Source organism: Crotalus tigris, unplaced genomic scaffold (genome assembly GCF_016545835.1).
Source record: "Crotalus tigris isolate CLP2741 ecotype Arizona unplaced genomic scaffold, ASM1654583v1 scf7180000018371.15429387391:27106975, whole genome shotgun sequence".
Lineage (NCBI taxonomy): Eukaryota > Metazoa > Chordata > Lepidosauria > Squamata > Viperidae > Crotalus > Crotalus tigris.
The window spans coordinates 11924621-11947938 of NW_024096970.1; the positions used below are offsets into that span (position 1 = coordinate 11924621).

The 23318-nt window shown below is 38.6% G+C and overlaps 2 protein-coding genes across 3 annotated transcripts in view; one reads left to right on the forward strand and one right to left on the reverse strand.

Annotated features, from left to right (window-relative positions):
- LOC120311670 (transmembrane protein 68-like) overlaps window positions 1-11808 on the forward strand; it is a 37142-nt gene extending 25334 nt beyond the window's left edge. For both annotated transcript variants that reach the window (XM_039351430.1, XM_039351431.1), the window contains 4 exons: window positions 171-364; window positions 8507-8567; window positions 9348-9487; window positions 10905-11808. In XM_039351430.1, the coding sequence (XP_039207364.1) occupies window positions 171-364; window positions 8507-8567; window positions 9348-9487; window positions 10905-11012 (503 nt within the window). In that variant the 3' untranslated portion in view covers window positions 11013-11808. The remainder of the gene's footprint in view (window positions 1-170; window positions 365-8506; window positions 8568-9347; window positions 9488-10904) is intronic.
- Window positions 1-23318, reverse strand: part of LOC120311663 (transmembrane protein 68-like) — an 80970-nt gene that overhangs the window by 12001 nt on the left and 45651 nt on the right. The gene's annotated exons all lie outside the window — the stretch shown is intronic.

Sequence of the window (23318 nt, forward strand, 5' to 3'; positions counted from 1 at the left end):
AAATACTGTAAGTTTAGTTCTAATTATTTTCAAAAGATATTGATTCACTGATTTGGGAAGTCCACTTTTTCTTCTTCAAAGACTTAAATGAATTATCATGGTGGAAATATCTGTATTTGGTTTTCTTTTACAAGGAAGAACAGAATGATTTCATAGGTCTGCTTTTGCAGGATTAAATATGTGCCGCTTATTCAATTACGCTGTTCATCCTACAAGAGAAAAGAGCGTAAACATTCTGAAACAAGGACACCAGCTGATGGTTGCACCAGGAGGACTGCGAGAGCAGAACTATGGAAATAACCGCTACAAGATGATATGGGGAAACAGGAAAGGATTTGCTCATATAGCTATAGATGCAAAAGTGGTGAGCCTAGTTTTCCTAGTGTTGCTGTTAATTGCAATATGTATTTCTAAATTCCATGTTTCAGTTCTATAGCATTTATTTATTTATTTATTTATTTATTTGCCTATCTGCAAATGTACAGGAAGGCAGATGCAACAACCAATCATATTTGACAGGTCAGGAAATGGCAAATATGTCCTCTGTAATGGTCCATAAATTTGGTTTCTTTATTCATTCTTCTATTATCTCTAGAAAGCTGTCACATTCATATAATATTTATGGAATTTGTTTTCTTTGATGACATTTTCCATTCATGCAGTGTCTCCCTCTTCTAATTGCAATATTATTTTCCCTTCTTTTTCTTTTTGTAATTCACATGCTAGCTATATCCCTAGTTCATCTACACACTTCATTTTCACTGCTACCATAGATAATTGTCATTGTAGAGCAGTGGTTCTCAACCTTTTTAATGCCGCGACCCCCAACTGGTCGTAAGTCGAGGACTACTCAACCAGTCGTAAGTCGAGGACTACTCAACTGGTGCAGCACCGTTTGCAGATTGGGACTTTTGGCAGGCTCAGCAGGGCAGAGGCAAAGCCTGGACAATTCAATTGGCTTTGAAAGCCAATAGAATTAGACTCTATTCAAGAGAGTCTATTCTATTGGCTTTCAAAAGCCAATAGAATAAAAGGGAGTAGCACAGCTAAGGAAAAGGGGGAAAAATGGCAGACTGCGTTGAAATGAACGACCATGGTCGTTCGACCCCAAATGGGGTCCCGACCCACAGGTTGAGAACCACTGTTGTAGAGGCTTAATTTGTTGAGGAATACTTATCTTCTCTGGAATCTTCTTTCTTTCCTGTTTGGTTTTTCCAAAATAGGTTGTATTCTCTACTGACTCTTCTTTTTAAGTTCATATTATATTGTGACTTTAGAAATCCTTTCAGCCAAGTTCTTTGAAAAAATTCAAATCATGTATATTCCTGAGAAGAATCTATATCTCTCAGAAAAATAAATATACTCTTTTGAATTGCCAGTTTTTTCTGCCTCCTTATATCAATCAGACTTAAGTTCTCCATCAAATCAAAGAAAACTGTTGGCAATTTGCCTTGAGTGATTTTAATATTCTTCTCAGATGTTCTGTTCAATTGTGTGAAATTACTCTATTCTAACCCCTTAATTAACAACAATTTTTAGAAGAGAAAGACATTGATCTCTCCATATGTCAATATTTTCTCATTGTTTGTATCATAAATTCTGTTGAAAGTCTTTGTCCCACGCAAATGGACTTCCACCCCCAAATCTATCATACTCATCACTCAATATAAAGTTTTAATTTTAATTAGAAATTTATACACAAAAACCTCCATTACTTTTTTTATTTTTTATTCTTGCTAAAAATAACTTTTTATAAAGCATTTTTACATTTAATCCTACATTGATTATTTTTATAAATAATTGAATTAGCTGAACATTTCTAATACTCTTTCATCCTCCTATTTTTTTTCTTTTATTTTATTTTGCACAACAACTGCTCTGTGAAGTGAGTTGGGCTGAGAGAGAGTGACTGGCCGAAAGTCACCAGACTGGCTCTTTATTTATGTCCTTATTTCCATATATTCTTTAACTCTTTTTTATTTTTTTAATTTTAATTCTTTATTTTATTTTATTAATAGTGATTGTTTTCTTTTGAGGAGCATTTGTTCTATTTATATTTCACATTAAGCATTTATAATCTATCATCAAGCCAAAAATTTAGAAAAATTGGTATCTGTAGTATTCCATTCAATATCATCTCTTTCAATTTCCTCTCACACCTGTTGGAGTATTTGCGTAGTCTGTTTTGATGCCTCCATTTGAATCTCCTTCAATTCCTCTTTATTTTTCTAGAAACTCCCTTGCCTTCTGAACAGATTGAAAACACTGCTATCTGAAAGCAAAAGTCCATGCCATTCAATTTGTTCCATTAAAACGGGTTCTTTTTAAATCTGTCATTCAAAATACTCTTTTCTCTTATGCAAAATTTTAACAGAAAATTTCTTTAAGAATAATTTTATCTGTATTGTCAATCTTCACTCTTGTATTAAAATGCTGCAGCAAAACTTACTTAAGGAGGCCTGGTTATCCGACGGGCACTTGATCAATCATCACATAGACCTACTGCCTGCTTATCAGGCATTAAGAGAGTGGGAGGAACAATGTAACAACTTGTGACGAAGGCAACGAATGCCAGCCTTGCAGGATCGGAACGGCTGGCCCATGTGACAAAGAACTACAACTGCCGAAAGGAAGGAATCCCCAGTGCATCTTCTGAAAGAACTAAGGAGGGGGCCAGGGCACAGCCAAAAGGAGGGGTGACCATAGGACAGGAAGTGTTAGGGAACCAACCCATAGCAACAGGCACTCAGACACAAACCAGGCAGACAAGGAGAGCAACCATAAGGAAGGAAATAACCCCTGAGTTTAAGAACACACAGACTGATGCGGGACAGCTAGAAACAATACAGCCAATTGGGGCGGGCAGACCAGTAACTCACTCCATGAGCAGAGCACAAAAACAGCCAGCTTTATAAGCAAACTCCCAAAACACCGGCATTTTACTCTGACGATATTGGCAGTTAGCCGACGAAAACTAAGTATATTAAAACAGTTTTGTTTGTATTTTATCCTGGTGTTCGATTATCTTCTTGAACATGAGTATACCTGGGATTCGTATTTTTAGCGTAATTAAGGACAAATATATATATATATATATATATATATATATATATATATATATATATATATATATATATATATATATGGTACAAATAAAATACGAACACCAGGAGAGTATAAATATGAAAATATACTTTACTAAAAGCTGCCAAGCTTTCTTTTGGAAACTCCAAATATCATCAAGGCTAAGGAGCCAGTAGACAATGATGACTTAAATGGGTTTTGCCGGCATCTGCAGCCGGCTCATGGACCGCGTCACCAGTCCCGGCCGATTAATTAGTGTTCCAGATGTTTCTTTATTACTCTCCTTATGCTTCCTTCTATGGTTCTTCCGGATCGTTCCTTCCACTATCTCATTACTGGCATTCATCTCCTCCACCACCCCTTTATCCTATTTCCTTCCATAGTACTGACTCTCCTCCCCTTTTTGTTTTCATTTTCCACCCTGGGGGCATCTGCTTCTCCTCTCTCAGTGTTACAAGCTTCCCTGGGCTCACCGATGCTCCCCCACACACACGCTTTTCTCAATCCCTGCTCCACACCCTTTCTTCTCACTCTTCCACTGTCATGAGTAACTTTCATATGGGTGTTGCATATTTGGGGGTCTGTGCCCTCCTCCTCCGTCCTGGCAATCTTTGTGTCGACAGTTCTCCACCGTTCCATTTGTTTGCTGCGTGATCGGGTGCTTACTCCGTCTCTCAATTCATCATCCCCCCTCCTCCCTATCACATGCTCTTCCCCATTGCTGATAGGAACGGTATTCAGGCGGACACCAGGTCTCCAGGTCTCTGTATTCTGATTCCCCGCATTCTCACTCTCCTCTCCTGTGCTCGTCTTTGGAGGAACTTCAAAGTGTTCGTCCCGGGGGGGGGGCTATATTGTTACTGGGGGTATTCCTTGTCTGCAGGGAGTCCAGGCAGAACTCCGTGTCTCTCCCTTTCACCGTATGCCTAGGCAATCGAGCCGTGCTTTCGTTCTTCTTCTCCCCCCTACCCACAGCATCAGGCTGCAGACTTTTCATGCTAGATCTTCCACACTTTCCACAGTTGTTGTTAAGTTCTGGGGGTGGGGATCTATCATGGTGATATTGGGGAAGGGGGAGGTCTTCCATCGGTGAATGATTACGTGTGTTTGACAGAGGTAGCCTCCTCAGACGTTCATTAGAGCGGTATTGGTGTTGATCGGGCGAAACGGGGGTGCCCCTGGAGTGTGGAGGGTTGGCCAAAGCTCCATCTATCTGTTCAGGATGGGGGCCATGTATCTCGTCACGTTTACAGCTGTACAAGCATTGCTCAGACCGCTTATAACGATTGGCATGGTGTTTAAAATCCCATTTCCTCAATGCTTGTTGCGCTGGATGTAAGTCAATGTGACAATTAACCGCATCTTTGTTGGAATACCACGCCTCTTTCAATAGCTGGCCTCCCTTAGTGGCATCCTCAGACATAACGTGAACGTTCACAAAGTCAAACTGGTGGCCATGTTGTGCCATATGCATCCACAATTGAGAATGCTGCTCGCCCCTTCTTATAGCTAATTGATGTTCATGCAAGTGAGATCTTAAACGCTTAGCTGTTTCACCCACATAATTGCCATCGCAGTTCTTGCAATTGATTTTATAGATTACTGCTGATCTATCCATGGCAGGGAGTGGGTCCTTGGGGTGAACGACTTTGGACCGTAATGTTTGATTGGGTCTGTGGGCCACTTTTATTCCATGGGGGGCCAGCAGTCTGGCTGTTGCTTCCGAGACATTATTAATATATGGCAAGGAAACACGCATTCTTTGTAATAATGGTTCCTCTCTCTTTTGGTTGTTCCGGGACTGGGGTGTAAGACCATACTGTCTGATAAACCTCAAAGGATACCCATTACGTTGACAAATCCAGAAAAGGTATTGCCTTTCTTTCTTTTTAAACTCCTCAGTGCTGCAGTGGGAGTCCACGCGCTTAAACAATGCTTTAATGCAGCTAGCTTTATGAGATATGGGGTGGTTGCTCCTATAGTGGAGTATTCTGTCCGTGTGGGTGGGTTTACGAAACACCCCTGTAAGTAACGTCCCATCCAACTGGCGGTATATTGACACGTCCAGGAAGGCTAGGTGACCTTGTTTTTCTTCCTCCACTGTAAACTGGATGTCGGAGCGGATCAAGTTAAGTACTCTCATAAAGGTAGCTACATGTTGTTTTTTAACAACCGCAAACGTGTCATCCACATACCGAACCCAAAATTTGGGTTGGTATAAGGCCATAGCCCTGTGTTCTAGCTGTTGGAGTACTATTTCCGCTATAGTGCTAGAAATGGGGGAGCCCATAGGTGTCCCTTTAACTTGTTCGAAGATGGTACCCTGGAAGGTGAAATAGATGGTAAGACATATGCAACACCCGTATGAAAGTTACTCATGACAGTGGAAGAGTGAGAAGAAAGGGTGTGGAGCAGGAATTGAGAAAAGCGTGTGTGGGGGGGAGCATCGGTGAGCCCAGGGAAGCTTGTAACACTGAGAGAGGAGAAACAGATGCCCCCAGGGTGGAAAATGAAAACAAAAAGGGGAGGAGGGTCAGTACTATGGAAGGAAATAAGGATAAAGGGGTGGTGGAGGAGATGAATGCCAGTAATGAGATAGTGGAAGGAACGATCCGGAAGAACCATAGAAGGAAGCATAAGGAGAGTAATAAAGAAACATCTGGAACACTAATTAATCGGCCGGGACCGGTGACGCGGTCCATGAGCCGGCTGCAGATGCCGGCAAAACCCATTTAAGTCATCATTGTCTACTGGCTCCTTAGCCCTGATGATGTTTGGAGTTTCCAAACGAAAGCTTGGCAGCTTTTAGTAAAGTATATTTTTATATTTATATTTATACTCTCCTGGTGTTCGTATTTTATTTGTACCACAGACATGCCCAGGAGTCGTATTTTTATGCAAATTTTCCAGCATATATATATATATATATATATATATATATATATATATATATATATATATATATATAAAATTAAGACTTTTTTAAAAAAAGAAAAAAGCTTTCATTTCTGAAGATTACAGTTGAGAAAAAGGAACAGACTTGGGGACTGCTTATCTGTTTGGCAGAGATGATAAACTACTCCAAAATTGGCCTGTCTGAAATATGAACACAAAGACTGTCTTTCAGAACTGTATTGTGGAACTATTTTCCTGTAGAAGAAACACACTATTGCCTGATATGATGGAACATTTTTGTTTTTAAATCTTGATTGATAAACAACCTTTAAAGGTCCTTTCTTCTCCCTGGACAGAAAGGATATATTTCTCATTGGACAGAAAATATTGAATTTTACTTATAACTGCTTAGGGGAGGTTTAAGAATGGCTAGTTGGTTGGATAATCTGAAGCTCTAATGACAATTAACTGAAATTTTCTAAACTCTTAAATATATTTCTATAAAGGACACTTACAAAAAATAAAATGGATGTTCCATATTTAGCTCTAAATGGTAAAAAAACCATCCTTAACATCTGTCTCCAGAAGCTTCAGTTTGACATACCACCAAGAAAATACTGATGAATCACAGAAAGAAATTCTCTCCATGTTGAAATTAATACAAGAAACAATTACTTTAGCTTGTGATGAGATTAAAAATAACACAAAGGAGATAAAAGAACAATTTCCTAATTTAAAACTGCAAACTCAGAAAATAACTACAGAGAAGGAACTAGCAACCCAGAAAATAGAAGTAAAATCAGAGAATGCTGACACAAATATGGAGGATCTAAAGGAAGGAACTAATGGCCAAACTCAGACAAATGAAGACTTAGAAGACACAATAATAATATTGGAAAAGGAAAAGACATTCTACCAACCAAGATTTCAGAACACACTGGAGGATAAGGAAGGAAAGCCATTGGAATGGAAGATAGAACTGTTAACAGAATTGTGGGGAACTGGAGAAGGAGAGACTGTTTAATGAATATCAATGGGCTGGTTCTTCCAAAAATACTTTAAATTGTTTCTCTTGTTCCAAATAATGTACACAAAAATAGAGGAAGAATTATTTGATAATCCAAATGCACTGACCTGGAAAGTTAGCTGGCAAAGGAAGAAAGCTAGAATAATATTGAAGAAAACAGAAGCTTTGACCTATTAGTGGGGATTATATTACTAATTAGATGTTTGAATATGGTTAAGAATAGATTGCTAGAAATAGAAATACTATTATAACTAGATAGATAGGATTTGTAATCAGAATATCATATCTTGGTGTGAAAAGGAAAATAAGAATATGCTAAGAAGTTTGAATAAGGGAAGCTTTTGATTAACCAAATATAATTGTTCAGAACTTATATATGATTAGGGTATTTTGAACAAGGATGGGAAATTAAAATTGAAAAAAGAGAAAGTATGATATGGATTGAATAAATGGATATTGAGTGCAAATGCAATTAAGATATGTTTTGGTTAGAAAAGATATTCTAAAATGATATCATTGTTATTATTAGAAAATTATAACAAATGTTGATATTCAACTGTATATTTACTAACAAAAATAAAAATTGTATTTGCTTAGTATGGGAAAATGTCTATTACCAGAAGAAGAGAGGATGTATTGGAGGATGTAATATTGGGTTTAGTTTGAACAAGCTTATATGTACCACGGAATTACTAATGGACTCAGTCAACAGGTTGCCTATTAAGCACTTGATTGTAAAAATAGAAAATTAATAAAATATTTTTTTAAAAAAAGAAATAAGGCTTGTGTGAACTTTCCATCCATATATGAAAAATTACGGTAGTAATCCTGACTGTATTCTCTCAAAGCCCAGCCGCTCAACTCATAAGCCAACCACAAAAACTTCAGTCCTTGCAGTCTATTCATGAGAAACAGCTATCAGGAGTGCAAGTTGGCATCTCATGATGTCTCCTGTTTCTGGAGAATCTTTGTAGCCTCAATTTGCCATCTGATATAGATTTGTAGATGAAATATGCAGTATACTCCGATTTACTTCTCCTCCATGAAGGAATAACCTATTCCCCACCAAAATCTTAAATAAAAGATGGTTCACACTTTTATGTCACTTTCCTAGAATGAACTATGAAAGAGGAAGTGACAGTTGGAAAGTTGATCCACGATGATCCCTCTCCTACATTGAACAGCAAAACCCAGCATTTGCCCAAGGATGCGGACTGAGATTAGATGCATGAAAATTCAGCACTAAAGAAAGAATGAAGGATAGTTCAGCATGTTAGAAGCTGAGTTCAAACTACATTTAGTAGGATAATGCAACTGTTGCAGTGATTAAAATCTCAGAAGAAAATATCTGATAGGAAGTCAAAAGATGCAATGACCTTAGCAACATATATTACCCACATTAGGTTCTCAAAGATCTATTTTATGTCCAAACAATACATTTCATTTCTTTCATGTACAGTGACTAAAACAGTCTCATTATTTTTTTTTTATTTCTTCTAGCCAATCATCCCTATATTTACACAAAATATTAGAGAAGGATATGTAACATATGGAAATATAAGTAAGTAAAACTTTATGTATTCTCAGGAATGTTATTACTTTTAAGGCTATAAATCTATGCATCTGCATCTTTTCCTGCCATTTTTACAGGTAATTTCAATGATACTGTAGCTCAAGCAGCAATAACTAAACCTGGGCTATAAATATTTAAAAAATATAATTGATGTAGTTCAGTTTGGGAGTATGTACATTTAATACTTTTTATGAAGTTCATTTAAAGAACAACAAATGATAAAAGACTGTCTAATCTCTTTTCATCTTTCATCAAAATGCTGAATGAATATATAGATATATGAATATGAAATATATGAAAATATCTAACTCTTGAATTCTACAGAATTTCAGAGCTTTGCTGGAAAACCTGATTCAATACATTTTCTATAATTGACATAAAATCATGGGATTATATGGACACAGGGCTGACCCAGAAATTACAGAATATACTGTAAATGCATTGGGCTTAGTCTGGAAATTCTGTCTGTCTGTCTGCCATTTATCAGTCTTCTGGGATCTGTGTGTATGTTTACATGTCTGGATTAGCCTGCTTTTCTAAACTCTAATTTTCAAATCTTTGTAAAATCTAAGCTAAATTTTGCAAATTGTAAGGTCCAAATATGATAGCTTATTCTCTTCTCTTTCAACTGGAAAACCTTTACATTAGTAACTTCTGATACCACTACTAAAAATTGCTAGTTTTTGAATATAGTCTCTAACAAAGACTAATATGAAACTTTGCACTTTGCTAAAATTGTTTCTGAGATTTTCTAAATCTTGTACACAGGACCAATGAGATGGTTATATGAGCGAACCCGATGGCTCCCCTTTCCATTATATGGAATGTTTCCAGTTAAACTTATAAGCCATATTGGAAAACCAATTCCGTATGATCCAGATATAACTCCTGAAAAATTAGCTGAAAAAGTAAGTGTATTCTATTGTAAGGGAAAAATATACATTCAGATTAACACTTTGTTCATGAAATTATAACTCTATAGTAACAGATTGTAAAGGTTATTTAAATACATTACCTAGATTTACATAAGTATAGTTGAGTGTTTGGTACATAACTGTCAGTGTAAGACTATTGGCCATCCATCTATCCCTCCATCCTTATATTCATCCATTAGTGTTTAAATATCACTTATTTAAATTACTCAACATGGCTAACTGTAAGTTTAATTGAAAACATCAATCAAATAAGTATCATACTAAAGCCCTAAGAACTTTAGTTGCAAACAACTCCAACTTCTTGGTAGCAGCTTCACATAGAATACATGAAAACATTTTGAGAAATAACAAAGGCAGGAGTTACTGTCTGAACACCTAGTCCAAGAATAGGTACAGCTTTTGTAGACTGTTTAGGGCACAACTTCAATCTCCTGTTTGAGCAGAAGCTATGAGTCCAGGAATACCCCAAATTGCATACCAACTTTTTCTGGGTGACCGCAATCACGTCAAGATCAGTAGATAGAAATTTCATATAATCAGATGGTTTCAATATAATAATAAATTTGTCTTCCTTGGATTCAACTCTTATCCTTCCAGTCCTTCACAAATCTAAGTACCAGTCAAAACTTCCAGATATCTCCTGGTCAGTCTGTAATGCTGGTAAATATCACTACATTAATGATACGAGGCCACAAATTGTTGAATGACAAAGTGATTCAACTCAGTCACATTTATAGCTTTTTTTATGCCACTTAGAGTACCTTTCTATATTTTGTGACTCTTTATTTCTATGACCAATAGAATGGAGCATTTTCTCCTTAGAGGAAAAATGGGTTGGACATAATATGCAAGAGGGACAGTTAACTTCAAAAACCTAGGGTCACACAGCCTACAAAGCCATACTCCAGTTTACTTTGGGATTTGCACGTTCTGAGAAATCAGATATTATAGCATTTAAACTGAGGTTCATGCTTTTCAAGTAAAAGCTCAATCCAGACAATAGTGGTTTATTCAACAATCCACAGTTAGGAGCAAATTAAATAAAAGGCATCCAACTTCTATTCTGTTTTTTTAATTATACTACTGAATGTAGGCAGAGAGGTAGTTCTACACCATCTATTTTAATGTACCATATAGTTTAACCCAATGGAAAAATGTGCTTTATCTGATTATGTACAGTATGGCATCAGTAGGAATAGAAAAAAAAAATCTTTGCCATAACTCTTTGGAATTTTACATATATGTTTAAATATGTTTCTGTTCTATAGAAGAGTCAATATCCTTTAGTTCTGAAATGTTCTCCCTATAATACCTGAAACATAAATTTAATTATATCACCTTTTTTTTTCCTCATCCCATCCCATGCCATCCCACTCCACCTTTCCAACAGACTCAAAGGGCAATGGAGGCTTTACGGGACAAACATCAGAAAATCCCAGGAAGTATATTGCAGGCTATTAGGCAACGCTTTGAGACATGTAACAATGATAAACAGTGATATAACAACAATAATATCTGTAAATAATATATATGTGTGTGTGGATAATATATTTGTATATGTAGTACATGTTTTTTCGGAGGCACTTTTCTTCAAAAAAAAATGAAGAGGCAAGATTGAGATGGGGAAGAGTATCTGTTTAATTCAATGTGTTTAAATGAAGGGTCAGATGAAAAAATTATACTTGGAGATGAGGCCCTGGGGATCATAAGAAGGATCCTATGTGGAGATAGGACCCAGATGTGGGTGTGACGGACATGAGAGTGAGGAAGATGAATTGTGAGAGAAACATTTACTCTTGGACAATTACCCACCTTTTTCTTTGCAGTACAAGCTTCCTAACGACATACTTGATAGCATTACAAGAAGGGCTGGGAGGAGTTGAGTGGGGGAGTAAGGGAGGGGGGCTACAGGAGCAATGAAGTGAGACAGACTCACAAGTTCATCTGTCAGAAACAACTTAGCCAGGATGTTAGTACATGAATAGATCACTTACAAGAAACCCAAAACCGCATAGCTGGCACAGAAAACTAGAAGTGGCATGACATTTAGCTATTTTGCATAGCAAGTGAGAAAGCTTTAGGGGGCTGCAATCCAGGTAACCAATCAATATTATGTATTATGCATGTATTATTAGGGGGAGGGCAAAGGGGTGTATTGGGAGGGCAAATGGGTGTATGTGAATCACCTTTGATTATAAAAACTGCTATAAAACTGTAATTGGGGCCTTGGTAGCTTTTAAAGCCAGGGCTACTTTCATCTTGGTACCAAAATAAAAGTCTTTTTTGGTTCCACATCTTGTGTTTGGTGCTCAATTGGCTTCAACACCAAGCTAAGACCCAGTTTTGGGGACAACAAAATCTCCAACATGAGACTAAATTTCACACTCTTATGAATTATGTTTGAGAAATCCTGGTCAAATCACACTTGTGTCAGAAGCATTGAGGTGCTTCCAGATTGAAAGGATTAGGGGAAGAGATCACCAGGGGATGTCCAGTTGGGGGTTCTTTTCAAATTCCTGGAATGTGGCTTGCTAACCTCCAATCCAGCCTCCTAATCATGAGAGCCACCATGCTCCAAGGAATCCCAGTGAACTGCAGATGACTGGAGGAGATGTACTATTATTCCTATCTTCAAAAAGCAGGAAAATGAAAATGCAACAAGATATAAACCAGTCACTCCAACTTCAATACTTTGGACAGTTTTAGAGTACACACTGTGAACACAAAAAGATTTATCATTAAACATAATTACCAGTTTTTGACAGTCGTTGTAACTATAGATTAACCCCATATAAGAAGAATTAGAATTGAAAAACAAAAAGAGTTGGATAAGATCACATAGTATCAAGAATTGAAAATTGAAGTTGAAAGATTATGGCATAAACTGGGTGCCATTCCCAAAAATCTTGAAGGACACAATAAATCTGAGCATTGGCAATGTTTCCAGCTGTCAATTACACAATGCCACACTGCTTTCATCTGCACATCATGTATACTACACAATACATTCTGGTATCCTAGGTTCTAGGGAAGAACTTGATGCATATGAAGGCCAATAAAAGCTAAAGAACCGCAGAGGTGATTTCACATTGCCGTGTATATAATGGCAACTATAGCCAAGAAGATCAGCAGATACAAAGCTCAAATTGTCACTATAGGAAAAATCTCTAATTTCAGCCTTATAAGAAAATTTTCTACCTATTCATTAATGGAGAGAGTGCCACTCAAATTATGACTAAGCCTGTGGTAAGTGGTGGGTACCTGCTCTTGTTTCGCTTTTATTTTACTATGAACACACAGGGAGCTGAATCCTGATAATGACCACCACATACGTGGTCTAAATTCTGTCATCCAGAACACTGCTAATATCCCCTGCTCTGCATTGGCATTTCTACAAAGGGAATAATAACAAAATTCAGCATGCTGAAAAGCATTTGTCTATGGAAATGAGTGGAGAGGTCACTCCCTTTACTCTGGTCCCAAACAAGCTTGTCTGTGCTTGTTCTTTGATTAAAAGAATTAAGAATTAACATATACTGTCTGGTGACTGCTGCATGCTATACATTTTTATAAAATACCTGATTTAATGTGAGAAATGTGATTGAACTTATTGATGACGTACAGTGTATTTCTCAGAGTGCGGGTTCTAGTGTTTCCTAGTGTTTTTGGACTTGGCTTGGTCTAGGATAAGTCACATTTTCCCACCTGAAACTATGGTTAATTCTGCCCATATGTTGTAAAATTAAAGAATTTTCATCATGTTTTCAGACTGCTAGTTGGTGCTCAGGGATGCTTCCTGCCAGTCTTCTGCCTGCTGGTCCTACATAATGGTTGTTGCATTACATTATATGATATAGTTGACTCCTGTTTTTTCTTCTGGGGCTGCTGGGTTTATTTAGTATGGGTTAACTTTCTTCTGGGGCTGCTGGTTTACTTAGTATGTTTTGAAGGACTTTAGTTGGCTTGTGTGCTATGCGGTTTTCATGTGGTTGTATCAGTCTGTGGATGGTTTGGTGAAATTGGTGATATTCTTGATATATAGCAGCGTAATGCTTTTTAGGGTTTGTGTTGGTTGTGCTGCATTGGGTTGAGTGGTCAGACATTTCTTATAAAGTTTTGTGGATACTTTGGAGTATGTTGTATGGATATTCTACTTCCTTTTTCTGCTGTTCTAGGTTGCTACAGTGAGTTTGAGTTCATCTAAATAAAATCCTTATACACCTTCTCTTGTGGGAGGTTGGGTTGTTATTTTGGTATACAGCACTTGTTTAGTATAGGTGGTTTTTCTCTACACTTGTGTTTCTAGTTTGCCATTGTGGTCTCTGCTGGTCCAGGAAAGATAGTAAGTTGTTTTCTTCTTCTATATTATGGAAGTGCTATGCTTCTAGATTTTACATGACCAAGGTAATATATTATTTGGCCATTTAAGCCATGTGCTCTACATAGAAAAGAATTTGTAGGATTTGATGAGGCAAGCAGAATCTCAGATATATCCCTGGATATTGCATAAACCTGGAGGTTAATGATTAGATATTAGGAACATACCCTGCCCCATCATGATGTCCTAATACATTAAACATAATGTAAAACTATGTATTGGGATCTAGAAAATATTTGTAGAACACAACCTGAGAAATCTAGATGGTAGTCTAATTTCTGGGTTACTTATAGCACAACTTCTGTTCTGTGGCTACATGCTGATTACAGAATCAGTGGTAGAGAGAAAGAGCAATTCTTCATGTCATACCAAACTATCCTGGCTGTTAGTACAAGATGTAGCCTTCGGAAAAGTAATTAACATAATTAGTGCTGCACAAAAGAATTAGATAAAATAGAATGCTATTTTATTCAGAGTGCAGAACTAAGCATAGATCAAAACTGGAGTAAATGGGAAGGAATACTGACTCTTTGTAGCCAATCACAATTTTCTGCAATGGAATATAAAAATATGAGTATTTTTCTGTGGGTACCATAATTGTTAGCAAAGCTGACAGGATTTCAAATATGTGTGATAGGTATTTGAACTTATTTCTAAACTTGAATGTGAAATGTGTGAATGTGTCAGATTGATAAGGAGGAGCTACTATTACTGGAAGCTCAATAACTTATGAAATTAAGGTTTCCAAGTCTGAGGCTAACAAGGATGTTCATTACTATTGGCTGAACTACTACAATATCAGGAGATCATTCTCAGATTAGTTATTTCTCTACAAATTAACCTCTGCTGGTTCCCTTTCATGGAACTTCTAAAATCCATATGCAGTAGTTATGGTTAGGAAGAAAATGTCCATCCTTCAAACATATCATTAGTATTTTACAATTAATATCTCTGTGGTGAAATTCTTTGCCACAGGGAGTAACAATGGTCATTTCCAAATATTATGAAAGAAGAACACATGAATATTTCATCCTACCAAATAAATAAATAAATAAAAACAACAATAATAATATAAATACTTGGGTATCCTTCAAGCTAACATCAAGCACAAGATTAGAGGTAAATACATCAAGAGAGTGAAGAAGATCTTAAAGTCCAAACTCAATGGAGGAAATACCATGAAGGCAATCAATATCTGGGCAATTCCAGTCATTAGATACACAGCTGGAATAGTGGACTGGACTCAAGCAGAACTAAAAGCAATGGATAGGAAGACCAGAAAAATAATAACAATGAATCATTCCCTTCATCCATGCAGTGACTTTGACAGACTCTATCTACCAAGATAAATAGGTGGGCGTGGAATGCTGCAAATACATCAGATGGTTGAAGAAGAAAAAATGGCTTTGGAAGAATATCTGAAGGACAATGATGAAGATGCACTGAAATTAGTATATCAGGAAGGCTTAGTGACTACTGGAGAGGCCAAACTGGACTACAAGAAAGACCAAATGAAGAACAGAACAGAGGCATGGGAAGACAAAGCACTACATGGCCAGTACATTAAAAAAAATAGCTGGGAAAGCAGATAATAACAAGACCTGGCAATGGCTAAGAGCAGGAAAATTGAAGAAAGAGACCGAGGGAATAATTCTGGCTGCACAAGACCAAGCCTTAAGGACAAATGCATATAAAGTCAAAATTGAGAAGACAGCAACAGACAGTAAGTGCCACCTATGCAAAGAAGCTGAAGAAACAGTGTATTACCTGGTAAGCTGTTGCAAGAAGATCGCACAGACTGACTACAAGCAGCAGCATGTCAAAGTAGCAACAATGGTGCATTGGAAGATCTGCAAGAAATATCATTTGCCTGTAAGCAAGAACTGGTGGGATCATAAAATAGAGAAAATCATAGAAAGTGATAAAATTAAACTGCTCTGGAACTTCAGAATTCAAACAGACAAGCACCTGCAACATAACACCCCAGACTTAACAATTGTCGATAAAAAAGACAAAAAAGTCTGGACAGTGAATGTGGCAGTGCCTGGAGACAGCAGAATAGACGAGAAAGAACTGGAGAAGACAACAAAATATAAGACCTACAAATAGAAATAGAAAGACTGTGGCAAAGGCAAGCAAGGATAGTACCAATAGTAAGAGGCGCCTTGGGTGCAATCCCAAAACAACTGAACACCATTGGCATTGACAAATTTGCCATTAGTCAATTGCAAAAGGCGGCCTCACTAGGAACTGCTTCCATCCTACGATGATATCTGTAATACCATCAAACATCCACATCTGCCTATCCCAGGTCCTTTGTAAGGACTCGATAGGTAGACAAAAATGCCAAATCCAGTCTGAACATCTGGCTGACTGTGCAATAATAATAATAATAATAATAATAATAATAATAATAATAATAATAATAATAACTACTACTACTACTACTACTACAAAGTTGGAAGAGATCTTGGAGGTCATCTAGTCCAACCCCCTGCTTAGGCAGGAAACCCTATACCATTTCAAACAAATGGCTGTCCAATCTCTTCTTAAAAACTTCCAGTGTTGGACCATTCACAGCTTCTGGAGACAGGTTATTCCACTAGTTAATTGTTCTAACTGTCAGGAAGTTTCTCCTTAGTTCTAGGTTGCTTCTCTCTTTGGTTAGTTTCCATCCATTGCTTCTTGTCCTGCCTTCAGGCACTTTGGAGAATAGCTTGACTCCCTCTTCTTTGTGGCAGCCCCTGAGATATTGGAACACTGCTATAATGTCACCCCTAATCCTTCTTTTCATTAAACTAGACATATCCAATTCCAGCAGCAGTTCCTTATATGTTTTAGCCTCCAGTCCCCTAATCATCTTTGTTGCTCTTCTCTGTACTCTTTCTAGAGTCTCAACATCTTTTTTAAAATCATGACCAAAACTGGATGCAGTATTCCAAGTGTGGCCTTACCAAGGAATTGTAAAGTGGTATTAATACTTCACATGATCTTGCTTCTATCCCTCTGTTAATGCAGCCTAGCACTGTGTTGGCTTTTTTGGCAGCTGCAGCATACTGCTGGCTCATATTTAAGTGATTGTCCACTAGGACTCTGAAATCCCTCTCACAGTTACTATTATACTATACCTGTACATTTGTTTCTTCTTGCCTAAATGTAGAACCTTACTTTTTTCACCATTGAATTTCATTTTGTTAGATAGTGCCCAGTGTTCGAGTCTGTCAAGATCCTTCTGTATTTTAAGCCTGTCTTCTGGAGTGTTGGCTATTCCTTGGTGTCATCTGCAAATTTCTCCTTCTATCCCCTCATCCAAATCATTCATGAAGATGTTGAAGATCATTGGGCCCAGGACAGAGCCCTGGGAAACCCCACTACACACTTTCCTCCATGTAGATGCAGTTCCATTGAGAACCACATGCTGAGTACAGTCAGTCAGCTAGCTATGAATCCATCTGGTGGTGATGCTGTCTAACCCACATTTTTCTATCTTATCAAGTAGTAGGTTGTGATCTACTTTATCAAATGCCTTACTGAAGTCCAAGTAAATTATATCCACAGCATTCCTCTGGTCCACTAATTTTGTCACTTGGTAAAAGAATGCAATAAGATTTGTCTGGCATGATCTGTTTTTGACAAACCCATGTTGGCTTTTGGTAATGACTTTGTTTGCCTCTAGGTGTTCGCTGATTCGTTGTTTGATTATCTTTTCCAGCATCTTCCCAGCTATTGAGGTCAGGCTGATAGGTCTGTAGTTTTCTGGATCCATTTTTTTTCCTTTTTTGAAGATGGGAACTATATCAGCTCTTTTCCAGTCCTCTGGTAGTTCCCCAGTGGTCCAGGATCTTTGAAAGATATAGTTCAGTGGTTCTGAGATCACATCTGCCAATTCCTTGAGAACCTTGGGGTATAATCCATCTGGTCCTGGTGATTTAAACTCATTTAGGCTGGACAGCTGCTCACTTACATTTTCTTGCCTATCTTAACTTGTGTTTCTAATCTGTTTTTTTTACGATACTGTTTTTGATAGATTGGGCTGTTTTTCCCTTTGTGTAAAGACGGATGCAAAAAATGAATTAAATAGTTCTGCTTTCTCCCTCTTGCTTGTCTCCTTCTTGCCACTTTATCCCACTAAAATAAAGACTCTATCAGAAAGAAGATCAAAGCAATAGAAAGGCCACACCTTAATGTATTTACTAAGAAATCAGGACCAACGTACACATATACCTTTTTTAACATTGTGTAATCTACGTTGGTGTTGGCATTCACAACTGAGTAACTGTTGGGCTGTGTTGGGAAAGTAATCACAGGCAATTAAGTTAGATTGACCTGGGCTGACCAACTTGCCTGTGAAGATGCCAGTCATAGCCACCTTCAACTTCTGAAGATGCCAGTCAGAGTTGCAATATAAATGTTAGTGTCAACGCTGCAAATATTGTATATTCTTGCTTTTGACAATATGCAGAATTGTCTGGTAAATATGGGGTTAACAAAGAGCAGAAGGGGCGTTGGGGGTAAAGCTGGGGAAAGAAAGAGGAAGAAAACATTTGACCTTCACACTAATTGGATAATGTGAGATATGACGGCTAATTTAGGGAGGGAACATGCTGATAATTTAACTGCTCAGAGGAAGAGAACTTAGATCCTAGCATCCCTCCGTTGTGCCTGTGCCGACATTTTGTAACAATAAAAGACTTTTAGAAAATAAATGCCTGGAAGTTCTTTGGAATGTTTCATTAGCCGGAACCACAACAGTTAGAGCATTTGTTGTCTGTACCACAATCCCTAAACCCTGAAATTCAACAGTGGTTCTTTTCTGTAACCTAATTCCACACTCATTGCAATAAGGCTGCAAACTTGGTATCAGTGAAGATATTGCGTTATTCATTATGAATTGTTATAGGACTTTGACACCATCTGGAGTTCTGAACTTTCGAATTGGTCCTTGCAGGATAAGTTGTTATTCTTGCTAGTATTAGTTGAATCTTTTTGCTGTTTTCCCTCTGGAGCTGTGTGATTGTTTTGTGACACCCACTGACTCACATGATACTTTCTCATTGTGTTTCATTAGCAGTCTCTTTTTTGTCTCATTTCCTCTTTTGCCCCAACAAGGAAACAAAGGCAAATGGCACTAGGTATGCATGGGAAATGATTCGTCATATGAGCAAGCAGAGCCAGTTGGGCCAATGTGTCCTAAACTGTGCTCTTGAAGCTTCAAAGGTAGGAAAGCCTTGGAATTTTGATCATAAACCATGTTTTGAGATTGCTTATGACCACTTATGTCAGATTATATGACTATGAATATAGCTAAGCTGTACATCCTAGCTAAGGAAATTTTCTGTGAATTTTTTTTCTCTATTAGCTGAAGAGTTTGGTTTGATTCTGTTGCTTAATTGTCTTTAGAAAACTCAAAATCCTACTGGATAGAATTTAAGGGGGGGGGACATTACTGTATATCAAGCAAAAAAATTGAAGCCTGTATTACATAGTCATGAATTCTATCATCTTGGTTTATTGAATAAAATGCAGTTGGCTGATGTTTCTGTCAACAATGACTGACTTTACTATATCTTTTACACTTTATGTATGTAAACTGGCTATTACATTTCTTGGTTTAAACTGATATGTGGATCAGTTTCAAATTCTTTTGGATTTTGTTTTCTAATAAAATCATACAGTATTACAAAGAAAACAGTAAAAACTTAAGAGTACCATAATAGCCTATTAGAGACAGTTTAATGTAGTAGTAAAGGTGTGATCTAGAAGACTGTGAGTTCTAATTTCATTTTAGCATATAAATTGGCAGGGTGACTTTGGATCAGTCACTCTCTTTCAGCCCAGCCCATCTCTTGGCTAGGACTTGAATTACTAAGTTTCCAAAAGTCTTAGACTGTGAATCTAACTGCACAGTAGCCTCACATAATAATAAGAAGAAATAAAAGAAGAAAAAAAGAAAACAAAGAATTGGAGAAGATCACAAAATACCAAGATCTGAAAACTGAAGTTGAAAGATTATGGCCTAAACTGGCTATGCTGGTCCAATGGTTATCAGTACATTATATGCCATACCATAAATCTTAGAAGGTTCTTAACAAATATGCACCCTAGCAAAGTTTCAATCTGTCATTTAAAAAATGCCACACTGGCATACCCCCCCAAGAAAGAAATATTTTGGGGGATACTAGAAAAGGCAGAATATTATATTTCCCCAAAGGAATAATAGAAAATCTTAGGGGAGGAAGAAACAGCCCAGTCTCCCCCAGACAGAAACTGAGTAGGCCAGCTCTGTAGAAATGCAGATTTGATAGTTGTATTCATAAGCAAAATGCCTTCTGCCACAGCCCCAGAGAAGACTCCAAGGACAGGAACATAACCTTTAGGACATAATAGGATTAACCTACCACCATTAGAATAACAAAAGGGCACACTCACCTCAGGTTGAAGTACATTGCACAGGAACAGGAACAACTCCAAACACAAAATCCCAAAGAATGTATAAAAGCCCATCTATCCCAACTCCATTTTGTCAGCCATCCCAGAAACATGCTGTGTCACTGAAGTTTCTGGCAACTAAATACACAAGAACCTTCTTTTCAAACAGCCTCCATTTTTATTTCTATTATTGTATTCTCTGTTTCATTAAAAAATAATAAGAGAGGGATTGCTGCATGCTCTCTCTCTCTCTCTCTCTCTCTCTCTCTCTCTCTCTCTCTCTCTCTATATATATATATATATATATATATATATATATATATATATATATATATAAGGTTAATAATGCTAAAAATATGAACCCTGGGAGTATTCATATCAAAAATAAAATGAACACCAGGGTAGTAAAACTATAAAAGTTTAATTAAAAAGCGCCAAGCTTTCACCGTCCCTGCCGGCATCATCAGGGCTAGAGCGCCAGAAAGTGTGAGAGTTTTTTATAGGCAAGTCAGAGTCTGCGCCCGGCTCCTCGATCTCGTCACCGGGCCTAATTGATTCAACTGCACTTGATTGGTTTGCTTCTTCCTATTCTTCTTAGTTACGTGTGTGTTGTCGTCTCTCCTCCTTTCTTTCGATTCTGGGATGGGTGGGATAACTCCCCTACCGTTCAAATTATCTCTGTTCTTCAACCCATCCTCCCCATCAGGTTTGAGTGGTAATGTACACTTCCTCTTCCTTTCCCAATCATCATCCGCTCGGCTGTTCTTTTTGCGATAGCCTTCTCTTTTAACTTTAGTACTTTCTCCTCCCATCCAACTGTCATCTGGGCAATCCTGTAAGTCGTTCTGAGTTGGCTGCGATATGCTGGTGATCTGGGACAGGTTGATGGATTGTTTGTCTACTGGGGGGGCGGTCCCCTGGCTGTGATTACATTCAGTCGTCTTACTCCTCCTCCCCCTTTCCTGAGCCTCCTGTGTTCCTTTCGTACGCGTTATAATTCGGAGGCTCGGTCTGGGGGAGGTAGTGGAATTACGATCTTCTCGAGTGCCGCCATGCTTCTCTTTCACTCTCCTCTCCCTTCTGACGTCGTTCGTGCCCATGTGTGCATCTTCGGAGTTCTCTAAAGCGTCTGTGAGTCCGTCGCTGGCTTCGCTCCGCACTTCACACATCCTCAATCCGGCCGTCTCAGCTGAGTGGAGGGGTCGTCTCCTCCTCTCCAGATCGGTTGCCTCGCTTCTTTCCAGGCGTAGGCAGGCTGCCAGATTCATTCTGCTGTTCCTTTGGATCTGTGCTGGTGTTGTAAGAGTGGTAGGGATGCTCCATAATTGCTCTTCCTCATCTGGCCTACACCGAGCCAGTTGGGGGGTTGGCATATTCTCCTTGATATTATCCGGGTTGTTATTAGGTCATCGGTAATGGGGCAGCTGGTTGGTCGCACTCCACGATCTTAACACCATATATGCTGGACACAGGTCAACGTGCCGATTAATAGAGCTATTATTAGAGAGCCACACCTCCCTAAGTAGGCGGCCTCCCTTGGTATTGTCACTTGCTAGCACGCTAACTTCACTGAAATTGAATCTATGGCCCAATTCTGCCATGTAAGCCCATATCTGGGAGTATTGGTCCCCCCTTCTTACTGCCAATTTATGCTCGTGGACCCTGGTCTTTACCCGTTTGGCAGTCTCCCCAACATAGTTACATGGGCAGTCCATACAATCAATCTTGTATATGACTGCCGATCTTTCCATGCTGGGGAGCGGGTCCTTAGGGCGCATGATGGCTGCTCGTAGCATTTGATTTGGTTTGTGCGCTACTTGTATGTTGTATGGTGCCAAGATTCTCGCTGTAGCCTCTGAGATATTATGGATATAGGGGAGGGTAACTCATGTGGTTGTCTGGGGTGTGGGTTCTTGGGGTGCAGGGTTATTCCGGGGTTCAGATGATTTACTGAACCGGTTAACAAATTTTGCCGGATACCCGTTGCACTTACATATTTGGAAAAGATGGTTTCTCTCCTCCCTCTTTGCTTTGGCAGTGCTGCAATGTGATTCCACACGTTTAAATAGGGTTTTAACACAGCTGGCTTTATGGGCTGTCGGATGGTTGCTCTCAAAGTGGAGAATCCTATCCGTACATATTGATTTTCGGTATACCCTGGTGGTCAGACATCCATCCAGTTGGCGCTGCACCAGTACATCCAAGAATGCTAATGTGCCCTGATTTTCTTCCTCCATGGTGAACTGGATGTCTGGGTATACCGAATTCAAAATGCCCATAAATTCAGTCTTGTGCTGCTTCTTGACGACTACAAACGTGTCGTCCACATAGCGGGCCCAAAACTTAGGTTGGTATTGGGCCATCGCTATGTGTTCTAAACGTTGGAGCACCACCTCTGCTATTACGCTGGAGATCGGCGACTCCATTGGAGTTCCCTTGATCTGTTCAAATATAGTGCCCTGAAAGGTGAAGTAGGTGTTTAAGCAGACTCCCATCAATTTTATAAGGTCTTCTGTCTGGAGGGAGTCCTGATGTTGTTCCTGGTCTCCTTGATTCAACCGGTCTCTTAAAGCTATAATCGCAAGTTCTTGCGGGATAGAAGTAAATAAAGAGACCACATCAAAGGAGACCATGAGTTCATCTTCCTCCACCCTCAGGGCCCTAATTTTATTGAGGAACTCATCTGCCGATCTCACAGTGGTATTACTATTACTGATCAAGTGGCAGATACGTATGCTCAGCCACTTGGCCAGTTCAGAGGTGGGCGTACCCCTAAATGCGACAATGGGACGGAGGGGGACGTTGGATTTGTGTATTTTAGGCAAACCATAAAACCTGGCAAGGGCTGAATCGCCAGGGCGTACCCTTTTAAACACATCTTCCCCCATCCTCCCATTCCGTTTTAAGTCATCAAGAAGCTTGTTGGTGCGGTTCCTTAACGTAGTGGAGGGATCTTTACTCACTATTCTATAAGCAGCACTGTCCTGTAGCAATTCC